The sequence below is a fragment of the Sus scrofa genome, chromosome 12 (assembly GCF_054392235.1).
Source record: "Sus scrofa isolate SSC_HxYL_T2T_F1_AM1 chromosome 12, Sscrofa_HxYL_maternal_Yorkshire_Landrace_v2.0, whole genome shotgun sequence".
Classification (NCBI taxonomy): domain Eukaryota; kingdom Metazoa; phylum Chordata; class Mammalia; order Artiodactyla; family Suidae; genus Sus; species Sus scrofa.
Genome location: NC_139394.1, coordinates 18,547,582 through 18,561,946, shown reverse-complemented (window position 1 = coordinate 18,561,946; position 14,365 = coordinate 18,547,582). Strand labels below are relative to the sequence as shown.

The following is a 14,365-nucleotide window of genomic DNA, read 5'->3' as shown; positions in this document are numbered from 1 at the left end:
GTTTCGGTTTCCCACGAGTGAGCTGCTCTTAGTTACGGCTACCTTCGCCACAAACACTACAATACCCAGAATATCACGCAAATTTCCCTCGTCCAATAGGAACCCCCCATGTAGCGAGGCGCGGAGGCCGGCTCTCGCAACTCAAGATGGCGGACGAGAGTGAGACAGCAGTGAAGCCGCCGGCACCTCCGCTGCCGCAGATGATGGAAGGGAACGGAAACGGCCATGAACACTGCAGCGATTGCGAGAACGAGGAGGACAACAGCTACAACCGGGGGTAACGAGATCCTCGGAGTCTAATTCCTGTTTAGTCCCCCACAACCTGGGTCTTTGGGGTGCGGGGAAGACACCGGGAGCTTAGTGTAGCCCCGCCCCCATATTGTTATTGGCTGAGATATTGGAATCCTGCCTGGCGATTGGTTGCTGTCTTTGTCATTTTTCAGGTGGTGGGTGCTCAGTATATTAAGGCCCAAAGACATTCAGTACTTTTATTATATAAAAGTTCTGTGTAGTGTTGTACCCGTGTGGCTGAGGCTTGTCCGGGAAAAAAGCACGTTGAGCGATGGTCTTTGATGGCACAACACTGGTCAATCCAACAGTGCAGTTCAAAAGGAACGTTACTTTGTAGAGGTGTTGTGTGAACAGCGTGATTAGCAGTAAATGAATAATAAAACGTTTCACGGTAGTTCACTTTCGATGAGGAAATTCATCAGGCTTTACCAACCATAATTATGTTGTAAAGTAGCACTCCTAGAGAATCCCAAGATAGAAACTCACCTTATAAATCCTACGTAATTACTATATGATAATGTTTGGATAGATATAGTGTCCGTTGCTCCAAATAATCCATGTTTCGTAAGTAGTGTGTAATTAGGTCTTTGCTCAGTTAACTTTGTGAAGTAGCCTCGAGCTTTAAGACATTGACGGTGCTTCCTTGGACACTGTTTAGAAGTGGCTTAATACTGTACTTAGGATTTTGCCTCAATGGTAACTGTTCCTGGGGTGGAAGAAATGTATCAGGCGGTTGCCTGGTGAGCTTCCAAATCAGTTTTCACTCTTGTAAGCCACACCCTATCGTTTCTCTTTCTCCATATTGTTACAGTGGCTGGCGCTAACGCCTCACTCTCCCTATCTATGTTCACATGTAGGTTTTCTAACGGAAAGTCGTGAGAGACTGTTTTGGATGTATAACTTTGGTTGAGTATGTGGTAGTCTAATTTTCATAGCCATGCTGACATTTGCAGTATTGGTTGGTGGTAGTCCTGGAGGTGGAGGTAAGAGGTAGAAGGTTGAGATCGTGGATAAACTTAAGAGAAATTCTGCTACCTTGAAGCAATGGGAGAACAAAGACTTGTTTAAGTCGTTATAAACTGCTTGTGATGAATGCTTAGGTTAAAAGATCTAATTTTGTGTTCTTCATTCGACATTGAAAATCACAAGAATGTAGGTGGAAAGGAAACTTGTCAAATTTGGTTTTTATGAGACTGTGTTCTTTGGCACACAGATCTAATGTAGTAAAAGCCTTGTTTCGAAGTTTGAGATTCCTGAGAAGGAGGAAGTAGGAACAGGAAGGAGGGAAAGTGCAGCCCTTCTGAGTAGAAATCCCAATCACACGTGGGAATTGGTGAATTCAAAATTCATTTCAGAAGTGAAAGTACAGCTTCACCTTTGCCATCTGTAGCTGCTTTTTGTTTTCGGGGGTAAACTTTTGCCTTGACCAGTGTCTGTAGGTCTTTCATTGGTTTCACTCCCTGTGATCTTTGAATCACTCTGTGAGACCCTTTGGCAGAAAGTTCAGTGTTTTATTTATAGTACCACAAAGTGGTAACCTGAGCAAACCTTTGAAGGTGCGGTGGTGTTGTACAGGGTTGTGTCTGGATGAACACATTCACTTTATTGGCATCTGGGTCTAGAGATCTGTATAAATGATTTTGGAGATGGCAGATGAAAAACAGAGGACCCAGTCTGGAGGGCAGAATCTAGTTCTGGCACTTAGAATCTGGGTTGGAGGCATCATTTTTCCAGTGTCAGAGGAAATGGTTTTAGGAAGAAGCTGTGTGGTATGATGGGGGAAGCATGGACTTTGGAATCATTCAAACCTGAGTTCAAAGCCTCATTATGACATGTAATAGTCCTGTGACCTCAGGAAAGTTAACTTAACCTCCAATTGTAGAGATTGAATGAGATAACATCTGGAGCAGCCTTCCCTCTTTCTTCTCTTCTTTCTTCACAGCTTCCCTGTCTTCCTTCCCCCAGCTTGCCCCTCCTCCCTTATCACATACTGGGTTTTTTTTGGTCTTTTATCAGAACAATAGTTAAGTAACATATATGTCCAGTCCCCGTCTCGCCTGACTGTGAGATGTCTCAGAACAGGGAACCTGTCTTTGAGATACCTGGCAATTAACGGGTGTTAATGGGTATTTGCTGGATGAATGAATGACAGACGTTAAAGTTTGTAACCCAGTGTTGGTGGAGCTTCATTTCTCCTCACAGAGAGGAAGGATGTCAGATTTTTCTTACCTTCCTTCCCCAAATAAATCTCACTGAAGTCTTACTGTAGTTTTTGTGAAATGCCCACAGAAGTCAAGGATCCTTCAATTTGTTGTGGAAGTTTTCCACTGGTTTTTTGTTTTTTGTTTTTTGCTTCTTGAAAAATTTCTTGTCTTTACTTAATATTATTTAAAATGTTTCGGAAATTCCCCTCGTGGCTCAGCAGATTACAAACCTGGCTAGTATCCATGAGGATTTGAGTTCTATCCCTGGCCTTGTTCAGTAAGTTAAGGATCCGGTGTTGCCACAAGCTGTGGTAGAAGTTGCAGACTTGGCTCAGATCTAGCATTGCTGTGGCTGTGGTGTCGGCCAGCAGTGCAGCTCTAATTGGGCCTCTAGCCTGGGGACTTCCATATGCCACAGGTGCGGCCCTAAAACTAAAATAAAATGTTTTCAAAAGTGATATCAGAATTGAAGGGGCATATCTCCTTTTGATGCTAACAATTCTAAAAGACAATATGCAATAAAAGGTAATGATAGTTTAAACCATCCCCAGTTCTCTCGGGCCTTTCAGGGTGAGCTCAGTGCTCTGCAGTAATTAAGTGAGCTTCATTTGTCCACTGGGGTAATAGGAAGTACAGTTGTGCTAGTTTCTGACATTCTTCTTTAAGTAAAAGTTTGGGGGTTTGTTTTTTGTTTTGCCTCCCCCTTGGCTTGTAGAAGTTCCGGGCCAGGAATCAAATTCTAGCCACAGCAGTGACCTGAGCTGCTGGATCCTTAACCCACTCCACCACAGGGGAACTCCATATATAAGTTTAGTTCTTGATATTTATGGTTTTTTCTTTTTTTTTCTTTTTTTTTGTCTTTTTGCCATTTCTTAGGCCGCTCCCACAGCATATGGTGGTTCCCAGGCTAGGGGTCAAATCGGAGCTGTAGCTGTCGGCCTACGCCAGAGCCACAGCAACGCAGGATCCGAGCTGCGTCTGCAACCTACACCACGGCTCACAGCAACGCCGGATCGTTAACCCCCTGAGCAAGGGCAGGGATCGAACCCGCAACCTCATGGTTCCTAGTCAGGTTCGTTAACCACTGCGCCACGATGGGAACTCCGATATTTATATTTTTATCTGTTTCTTCCACAATTAAATATCTGGTGAGTATAAACTTCATGTTTACACATAAGCACACATATGTGCACATGCATACATGTGCAGTCTATAGCTGTGTGTGTGTCTCTGTCGGTAGTTTTTCTATCTGCTGTTTTTTTAAAAATCCACTCAACAGAGGAAAGAAAGGAGGGTAGCGTTTCCCCCCCCCAGTTACTTGCCTGGCATACGTTACCCTGAGCAATTGAGTGGAGACGCAGGCTGAGGTCATCTTTATGCTGCATCCCTCTGCAGGTCATGATCGATTCATATGCCTTTTATTTTTTTTTGCTTTTTAGGGCCACACCTATGGCATATAGAAGTTCCCAGGCTAGGGGGCAAATCAGAACTGCAGCTGCCAGCCACAGCCACACAGAATCTGAACCTTGTCAGCACCCTAAACCACAGCTCACAGCAACACCAGATCCTTAACCCACTGAGCGAAGCTAGGGATCGAACCTGCAACCTCATGGTTCCTAGTTGGATTCATTTCTGCTCCACCGTGAAGGGAACTCCAGGAAAGAACTTTTAAACTATTTTGTTCCTAGAAGTCTCTTGGAATTTATTTTGCAGTGCCATCAATACCTTTGGGATGCCAGGAAGCCCTGGGTCAAGAACGCTTTGATGAAGGGTGTTTCCTATTCTGCTCTCTTACTCCATGGGGACAGGTGAGGATGGGTTCTGAGTTTTCCTTACTTCCAAATCATGAGCTCTTATCCCTTATGAAGAAACTTAGAGAAAAGAAAGGTCTTTTTGGAGTTGCTGTCGTGGCGTAGTGGAAATGAATCTGACTAGGGACCATGAAGTTGTGGGTTCAGTCCCTGGCCTCACTCGGTGGGTTAAGTATCCAGCATTGCTGTGAGCTTTGGTGTAGACCGGCGGCAACAGCTCCCCTGGTCTGGGAACTGCAGTAAGCTGCGGGTACAGCCCTAAAAGGACAAAAGACCAAAAAAAAGTTCTTTTTGAAGGAATTCCATAAAGCTCTCCTACTTGCTTCTCTTTTATTCTTCACATTCTCCAAGAGTGGTTCTTTCCACATTTATTTGATGGCTTATAGCTGTATCTAGCTTTTAAAAGGAAGAAGTCTTTTTAGTTCCTTTTTCTTAATTTCTCCCTTCAGCTTTTGGTTTTTCAAAACTAGACCAAAGCAGAAATGAAAAGAGAAATCTCATCACTGATATCAAATAAGTGTTCTAATTTTATTTCCCAATTAAGTGGCAATTAAAAAGAAACTAATCAAGAGCTGCTTCAAAGAGAAGAGACTGGAAAGCAGAAGAAATGAAAAGTAAATGAGAGCCTATTTCAGGGAGACTGCTGCTCATGGCAAACCAGTTTTGCTGATTTTTCACATTGTTTAACTAATGTGCTCGCTCTAAAATTTCCCAGCTTTACTAAGTCTGCCATTAACCCTTCCCCTGCAGAGTCCGTAAGTTTGGGGACCAGAGATTGAGTAACTTTAGGAAGATGCTTCCTTAACTCTTCCCCTTTTAACCTTTTCTCTGAAATCTCTGCCCTGCAGGCCTCTCTTCCAGTTCCTTAAGGATGGTGCTCTTGTGATGTGGCATTTAAGGCACGCAAAACGTCATGCTGAGGGCACCAAAACAAAAACAAAAGTAATATTCTTCAGGAGGATCAGTACTTCAGAATTTTTTCTACTGCTACTGACTTTGAAGACGATGAGAAGGGGTCCCTGTTAAGTGATCAGTAAATGTTATCTGCTGCTAACGTGACTGTGCGCTCGGCACTGTACTAAGCCCTTCGCATGGATTATCTCCCGTAGACCTCACTTACAAAGACTGATTTAGCTCTTGTAATGAGGCTCGGGATTTGCACATCCACCTCTCCCTCTAACATCCTGGAGGATCCATTCTGTGCTAGCTCACTTCTCCTTACTGCATTGACTTCCTCCTGAATGTGGCAGGCAGTGTGAGTCCTGTCTTGGGAAGCGTTCAGTTACCCATGGACTTTCCCGACCTGGGGAGCCCGTTGCTGATGGGGGTGGCTGGCTCCTTTAAACTCTCCTTGATAGGCTGTTACCCTTTTCAGAGTTCAGTCCAGTGTGTGAAATTGCTGCCAGCCTTGCGTCACTGCTCAGAAAAGGACTGAAAATGGTCTCTGAACAGCCTTTGATTTGACCTTGGAGTTGCCACGTTATAGTCTAGCTCCCCAAGCCAATCTAGATTATTTGGAATTTACATTTCTGTCTCACTCCCATTTTAAACTACTTAGTGTATCAGAACTTTTGTGCCTAAAACCAGTTTTCCTCCATGACAGGAATTGGCTTGTTCACCCTCAAAACTCTGACTGACTATACCAAGGATGGCAGAGGATGGCAATAAAAGCAGTCTTTTGTAGTCTCTTCCCACAGCCTGCTGTTTTTTTCCACAGGCCTCCTGGGTACCTTGATAGCAGTACTGAAGTGTTTTTAGGAGTTCCTTTGTGGCATAGTGAGTTAAGGATCTGGCATTGTCACTGCAGCAGCTCGGGTCCCTGCTGTAGCGTGGGTTCCATCCCTGGCCTGGGAACTTCCACATGCTGTGGGTGTGGCCAGGGGGCGGCGGGGAGGGGGGGAAGACCGGTGGGAGTTTGCAAAGATTGGGGGATTGCATTAAGTGATCCTGCAGTGCAGAGGATCGCAGCTAGGACTGATTCATGCCATGTGGTTTCCACCTGGGCCCCCTTGTAAGTGCCACTGCATTCACCTGGCCTTGGGCCATTTGAGTACCGTACCAATAGGATTGCTGGTCAACTCATCAGACTTCATGAGTGAATTGATTGGCGGAAGGATTGCTCAAAATCTTCAAGTGGCATCAAAAGGATGTTAGCATCTAGGATTTATTTAGTAAGTTTCTTTGAATTTAAAATCTCTTAACAGTAGTTCAAAAGAGCACAGCATCTTCCCTGCTTTCGTAGAATATTAACACAGCCGCCCTGTGGAAACATTGCTAAAGATGTTTTGCTGACCCTCTTTTGGACTCTCTCTTTCCAGGGTTTTGTTTTAGTCTATTATGCCTGGAAAGCATCAGTCAAGCACATATTTCTTAAACTCTCAACTGTGTGCTCAGCATAACTAGGGGTGCTGGGGAAAATAGCTGTATGAGATGTGGTCCCTGTGCTCAGGAAATTTTTTATCTTGTTGGGAAGTCAGGAAGCAACACATTATTATATATAAAAGTATTGCGTTGTGTGGGAGATCATAATCTGAAAACAGATGGACATGCATGAGAATGAGAGCTGCAGTGGTCAGAGGAGGCTTTCTGGGTAAAACGTGACTCATTCTCCTCGTTGCCTTTAATATCCGCTCCTCTGATACACACAGATTTGTTTTAGGGCTTTTGAAGGTCCTCGGATAAATGCTCACCGGGGTGAGGCTTCAGTATTTGGGGAGGAATGGGCCAAGTCGTTAGGTTGGTGGCTTGTCCCTGGGCACTGGTTGATATGTGGGGGCTTCTCGTCTTTGGGCCTTTATTTCTCTTCTGTAAACAAGTTAAGCCAGATGGTGCTGAGATTCCTTGCAGCTCTGGTGGTTTAGCTCCCACCACAACAGCCTTCTGTTCCTCCGCCCTGCACCTTTGAGTGGATTTAAAAATCGCTAGGCTTAGAGGAGCCTGCATCATGGGCCCGCACTGCTCATGTTGTCTGGAAGTTCACAGCTCATGCTGCTGCTCTGTCAGCTCGCCCTTCCCTCCCACCCCACACACCCCCTGGTGCTGCATTCTATTTCTAGAAAGCAGTGCTGAGGTTTGTTCCATCTCCTCCCCCAGCCATGACTTTATACCAGAGCACCCATGGGATTTCTTATATGTTTGAACTTAGACTCTTTTGGCCTTCATTTAAAGATGACATTTCTGGATTGCTTTTCTTTCCTGGTCCTGAGTCTGTCATTCTACTCATTCATCTCATAGGTTGGCCGTTAATGACTTGAGTTGATCAGCTTTACTTTAGAATGTACGTTTCAAAAAATTTATGTGAGCTCCTGTCTCCCTTCCCATTGAAGGCACTCCTGACCCCCACCCCACCCCCAAAAAAGGGGCAAGTTTCACTGCACATTCTTTTGGAACCAAATGAACCGAAGTTAGACTTCGATTCGCTGTATTCCAAAGTACTGGCCAATCCCTTTGAAGTATGTTAAGGTGACCGGCAGGTTTAGAAAGCTTTCTGAGAGATTTTTGCTTTAATTTTCAGAGTCCCAGCATGCCCAAGGATACCCACCTGGTGGGTATGGACTCCAAATCCCTTTAAATCTGAAGCCAGATTCTTTTGAGAAGGTCTAGCCTGGCTTCCATGGCATCCTCTGGTTTGGTTCTTCCCCGGTCCTAATTGAGTCCATCCTTCTGTGAAATGGTATTGGCTTCCTAAGATGCTTCTTAAAGACCTACTCCCAAGGCCTGTGAGCTTGATTTCTTATGGATCATTTAAATTACTATAATCACGTAAAGCACTAACCCTTGGGAGTCTCTTCTCTGAGACAGTTGTCTTCCTGTTCAGGTTGTTGACGGTGAAACCATGGGGAGCTCATAATGTTCTTGTGGATGTGGCTCAGTGACAGTAACTTTTTAAAAAATTTCCTTTGTTCTTCAGGCGTCTCTGTGTTCTTGATGTACAAGTTGAGACAGGATTGTTGCTCAGTAGCTGCATGTGCAAACTCAAGCCAATCCAAGGAAAATGAAGTTAGCTCTCTGGTTTTAGTTTGGGTCTTGGAGTTTGCCAGGCATTTGTATTAATAATGCATAAAGCAGAACATGAGTTCAGCCCAAAGGCCTTCCACAAAAGTGGGATCCATGAAGAGATGGCTGCACAGAAATGCCGCCACTGAATAGCAATAGCACAGGCAGAAAGGGAGTTTCTTAATGATTTTTGCCTACTTATAAAAATGTCTACAGTTGGAGGAAGTAATTTCTTTGATTTTCCGTAGGCAAAATTGTGTTTAGTAAGTGTCCAGTTGGCTAATAAGCAGCAGCAGCAGCTTTTCACTTTGACCTTTTTTTCCTGGGCCAGGGATTGAATCTGAGCCACAGCTGCTACAATGCTGGATCACTTGACCCACTGCACTGGGCTGGGGATCAAGCCCTTACCTCGCAGCAACCCAAGCCACTGCAGTTGAATTCTTAACCCACTATGCCACAGTGGGAACTCCCCACTTTGACCTTTTGAATTCTTTCTTCCATAAAAACAATTCTTGTAATTCATATACAGGGAGGGCCCAGATAATTCATTCTACCAGCTAAGGAGTTATAAATTATATCAACAGTGGGACCCTGCTTTGTCTCCTGATATCAGCCAGCTTTTAAACCTTATAATGCTGCATGCAATCCTGAGACCAAAGTGAGAATGTCTCTGGAATAAGAAAACCACGTAGAGTTGTCGTAGGCTGCAGACAGGCCCATGCATGACAACAACACTGAGATAATAAGAGGAAAACTTGACCTTCAGTCTATAAATGGCTTTATGGTTCCTGTTCTTCACCACAGCTGTGAGGGTTTTGCTGAGCATCTGGTTTTAAGGAGTCCACCTTATTCCCCCTCTGAATGTTATCGGTCTTCATTCCATGTTGTGCCTCCTGTGTCCCATTAATATGATGCCTAGGAAGTACACTTGCGTCTGGACATTGTGACCTTAGGCTTGGACTGAAGTCACCTCTAGTCTTTACTCGATCTCCCTGATTCAGCGTTTCTGCATCAGGGACCCAATGAGAGGCCTGGCCAGGTGGGTCCAGGAACAGGTTTTCACGAGCAGGGGACATAAGCGTGGATGAGCTGAATGGGAATGGAGTGTGAAGGGCCCAGGGGAATGCTGGGCTTGATACCTTCCAGGACTAAGAAGCTGCTGTTACTGTAGGCTTTCAGGTGCGGGGGGAGCTCATGGAAAGCCATTTTCACAGCGGTCAGTTGCACTGCTGTGTAAAGTTTAGGATGAGGCAGAGAAGTTGTGAAGTGCTGCTCCTAACCAGGACCAGGAAGGGAGAAATCTGAAGACGTTTCTGTGACAGGAAGTGGCAGCTCATTGTTACACATTGCTTCTCCCTACACTGTACCACATGCTCCGAGATGACAAGGAATAGTTGTAATAACTCCAAGGCATTTTAAGGCCAGAAAGCCTTTCTGAATTATAAAATAAAGCTTAAGTGGTATTACCATAATCGTATGTAAAATGTATTTTATACTGTTTTAATCCTTGGAAAATTGGTCATCTAGACCTACAAGCTAAAACAATGCCCTGCACTTAGCTGATCCTGAAGATTAGGGTTCACTGTACCCTTGGGTTGGACTCCTAATGTCGACTTTAATAGAAGATTTCCAGGGGGGATGGCAGAGTGATAATCCAGCACTACTCCCAGGCTTGACAAGGCCCAAATCAACTTAGACATGGTAGAAACCAGCCATGACAGTAATTAGGAAAGCAAGCTGCAAGGCGAGCCTTACTATTCATCAACAAAATGAAGGAAACCCAGAATCAAAACTGTTGGTCCTAAAATCAACAAGAACTGGGAGAAAACATTTGGGAGCAAATGAATGAAAAATGTTACCAAAACACAATATAATAGGTGATTTGTGTCTGAATAGAGATGTTGAGAGACAATACAGAAAAGATAATAAAAGCCTGTAGGAAACTGTTAAATGTGGCTAAGAAACTGGTTTTGCTGCCTTTGTCGGGTGAGTCATGCAGAGGGAGAGTGGCCTGAGGAAGTCCCCGTCAGTGTGGTTCACATGCACACACGTTTCACGTCAGTCTCTTCTTAGTGGGAATGGCTCTGTGTTCATTGTTGTTTTCCCAGGGTTCATAGTGGGTTTTGATCCCTAAGTCGGAGCCGGCTGACAGTTGTCCTCAATCCTATAGGCTTGATTTAGGCATTTCTCGTGACTGGCTGTCTTGAACACAGATCACAGCAACATTCAATTGCTTTTTTTCCTCGTGCCTTCCTCCCTTTCCAAAACTGCCTTGTGCTTTGGGTCCAGTCGGGGCAACTCGTAAAACCTAATGCATTGGGTGAGTGGGAGTGGAAGTGGGGAGGCGTTTCCAAAAGACCGTTTTGAGCTGTCATCCCTTTAAATTCCAGGCTCTTAGGAAGAGTTGGTGGTATCAATGCCCTGTCACAATTATCATTTGCCTTTTGGTGCCAACAACCCAGCAATCTAAAGAAAATAAACAACATGAAATAAAAGCAAGAACAGAAAAGGTCCTTTCAAACAATCAGGACATTCTTCGCACATCGCTCCCTCCCTGGGCACTGGTGGGAATGGCGAGGAGAGCTGTGGCTGCTGGTGTCTTCCAAATGCCCCTTCTGGGGCCTGGATTCTCTAGTCGGCTCCTGAAGCCAACAGGCTTGAGTAAGGAAGGCCTGGCTACACAGAAAGCTCTTTGTCAGCATAGCTCAAAACAGACGATTTAAAAAAAAAAAAAAGAAAAACAACCCCCCCCCCCCGCATCAGTATTTACTTTGTCTTACAGTGGTTTGAGTCCAGCCAATGACACTGGAGCCAAAAAGAAGAAAAAGAAACAAAAAAAGAAGAAAGAGAAAGGCAGTGAGACAGATTCGGCCCAGGATCAGCCTGTGAAGGTAACAAGAAGGCTCTATTTTCTTGTGACCGAGGGCCGCTTTTCCCGATGCGAGACTGTTGGGGTAGACGTGTGGGAACAGTGTAGAGTGACCATCTCACTGGTACGACTTCAAGGGGGAGGACTTGGATCCCTCAGCTGCCCTCCGCTGCCCCAGGCCTAGATGATGACACTGCTCTCCTACCGTAAAAGACATGGCAGGTTAGATACTGACTCCCAAGCCTGGTGCCCCCTCAGAATTTACAGGTGCGTAACTGCATGTGGTGCTGTGCCAGGTGCCCTCGAGCAGTTCCCTTGTGACAGCCCCTGTCACCTAGAGCAGTGGTTCTCGGCCTTTTCTGTCTTAAGAGCCCACCACGCGAGAGAAAAAAAAGGCCTCTTTCCCTTTTTTTGGTCTTTTTGTCTTTTCTAGGGCCGCACCTGCGGCATATGGAGGTTTATAGGCTAGGGGAACTGTAGTTGCCGGCCTACGCCAGAGCAACGCGGGATCCCAGCTGTGTCTACAATCTACATCACAGCTCACGGCAACACCAGATCCTTAACCCACTGAGCGAGGCCAGGGATCGAACCACAACCGCATGGTTCCTAGTCCGATTCGTTAACCACTGAGCCACGACAGGAACTCCATGGCCTCTTCCTTTTAAGGCTGACCTTTATGTGTTACAGGCATTCTCTTGATGCCATAGTCACTGTAATGAGAACTGGGGCTCCCACAGAGCCCATTTCCAAGTTCCGAAGTTGAGAACCACTGGCCTAGAGCTCACCATCTAAGACAGACACACAGACGTGCAACCCAGAAGTATGGATAAGGATTGTTTTGTTTTGTAAACAAAACAACATTAAAAAAGAAAACCTTTTGTATCAGTTTAAGTGCTCTCCTCTTCAAAGTCGGCCCTGGAAGAAGCTTAAAACACCTGTAGTTGCTCTTTTATTTATTTATTTATTTTTTGTCTTTTTGCCGTTTCTTGGGCCGCTCCCGTGGCATATGGAGGTTCCCAGGCTAGGGGTCAAATCGGAGCTGTAGCTGCCAGCCTACACCACAGCCACAGCAATGCAGGATCCGAGCCACGTCTGCGACCTACACCACAGCTCATGGCAACGCCGGATCGTTAACCCACTGAGCAAGGCCAGGGATTGAACCCGCAACCTCATGGTTCCTAATCGGATTCGTTAACCACTGCGCCATGATGGGAACTCCCTCTTTTATTTTTTATTTTTGCTGTTTAGGGCTGCACCCACGGCATATGGAAGTTCCCAGGCTAGGGGTCAAATCGGAGATGCTACTGCTGACCTACAGCACAGCCACAGCAGTGCTGGATCTGAGTCTCATCTGAGACCAACACCATAGCTCATGGCGACGCCTGATCCTTAACCCACTGAGCGAGGCCAGGGATCAAACCTATGTCTTCATGGATACTAGTCAGGTTTTACCACTGAGCCATGGTGGGAACTTCCATAGTTCCTCTTTTAGAATTGCCTAAGTTTGCACAAGAATTCCAGTCTCATCACTGTATCCACACTTTGCTTTATGCCTCCGGTGTTAGGCTCCAACTTGAAACTCCTACCTTATTAAGATACAGCTGCAAGTGATTTTTCACTATTTTCAATATCAAATTCATTGTGAAAAAAATACCACTATTACTGACCACCACTTTGGCTATCTAGGTTCTTGCTGGGAATTTCATTTAAATTAATCCAACCTTCAACTTCTCTGCAAGGTAGGTGGGGGTCTTCCCATTTTAAAGATGGGAACAGGTGGCTTACCCAGGTCTTCCAGTCAGGAATTCCAGCCCAAGCCTGGCCTTTGGCCTTAGGGATTCTTGTTTGTTTCTTTGTTTGTCTGGGGTGGGTGTTTGGATGACTCCAGGCAGATTTGGGCTCAGGCTTTAGCAGAATGGTTCACTTTGAAATGAAAAAATCTCAACAAAGCCCTTCTGTTTTTCTTTTTATGAGAGTATCACAGTTCATAATAATTTAGCAAAAAACACAGCAAGAGGGGAGTTCCTGTTGTGGCTCAGTGGTTAACGAATCTGACCAGGAACCATGAGGTTGCGGGTTCAATCCCTGGCCTTACTCAGTGGGTTAAGGCTCCAGCGTTGCCGTGAGCTGTGGTATAGGTCGCAGATGCAGCTCCGGTGTGGCGTTGCTGTGGTGTAGGCCAGCAGCTACAGCTCCAGTGAGACCCCTAGCCTGGGAACCTCCATATGCCATAGGAGCAGCCCTAGAAAAAGGCAAAAAGACAAAAAAAGAAAAAAAAAAACCAAACACAGCAAGAAGAAGAATATGAAAATCACACATAGTCCTACTTCCCAGGAATAAGCCATGTAAATATGTTGGTTTCTGTTATTCCTTTCCTTTGCAATGTAAATGAAAGGGAAAAAAAAGCAGTGAAGGAAAAGTATTAGAAGTTATGGGTATTTGTATAATCTTAAGCCTGACATAAGATCCAGAAGCCATAAAAGAAAAAGCGGCACATTTCAGACTTTTTGTAAAAGTCAGAAAGGCAGACAACAAACTGGGCAAACATTTCCAGTACATGAATCAATCGGTTTAAAATAATGAAATGATGAAATGAGTAGACCATTCACAAAGAAGAAGTAAAGGTTTTTATATGGAAGGATGGTTAAACTTAAAATGGAAGAGTTCCTCTACGGCTCAGTTGGTTAAGGATCCGGCGTTGTTGATGCTGTGGCTCGGGCAGGTGGTGCAGGTCTAATTCCTGGCTCAGAAACTGCCACATGCTGGGGGCATGGCCAAAAAGAAAAAATAAAGCACTGTTTTTTCCTCCTAGATTGGCAGAGGTTAAGATTTGGTGAATTTAATGATAAGAGTCTAGGGAAACACACTCCCAGCCACTCTTCATCGGGTTATTAACTGATATTCTCTTTTTATTTTATTATTTATTTAGCGTGCACACATGTGTACACATACAAGGGATGTGAAAGTTCCCAGGCCAGGGATTGAACCCGTGCCATAGCAGTGACAATGCCAGACACTTAACCCACTGAGCTACCAAGGAACTCCAATATATTCATTCTCTCTTGTTCTCGCTTGCTCTCTCTCTTTTTTTTTTTAAGTTGTACCTATGGCACATGGAAGTCCCAGGCCAGGGATTGAATCCAAGCCATAGCTGTAGCAACACCAGATCCTTTGACCCACTGTGCTAGGCTGGG

General features: G+C 45.0%; 1 protein-coding gene across 2 annotated transcripts in view; it reads left to right on the top strand.

The window, feature by feature from the left end:
* Window positions 1-122: 122 nt before the first annotated feature.
* Window positions 123-14,365, top strand: part of NMT1 (N-myristoyltransferase 1) — a 33,618-nt gene continuing 19,375 nt past the window's right edge. The window contains exons 1-3 of one of the 2 annotated variants that reach the window (XM_084984215.1): window positions 123-277; window positions 4,209-4,303; window positions 11,085-11,193. In XM_084984215.1, coding sequence (XP_084840341.1) covers window positions 4,260-4,303; window positions 11,085-11,193 — 153 coding nt within the window. In that variant the 5' untranslated portion in view covers window positions 123-277; window positions 4,209-4,259. The remainder of the gene's footprint in view (window positions 278-4,208; window positions 4,304-11,084; window positions 11,194-14,365) is intronic. The other variant, XM_021066846.2, reaches the window with a different exon arrangement.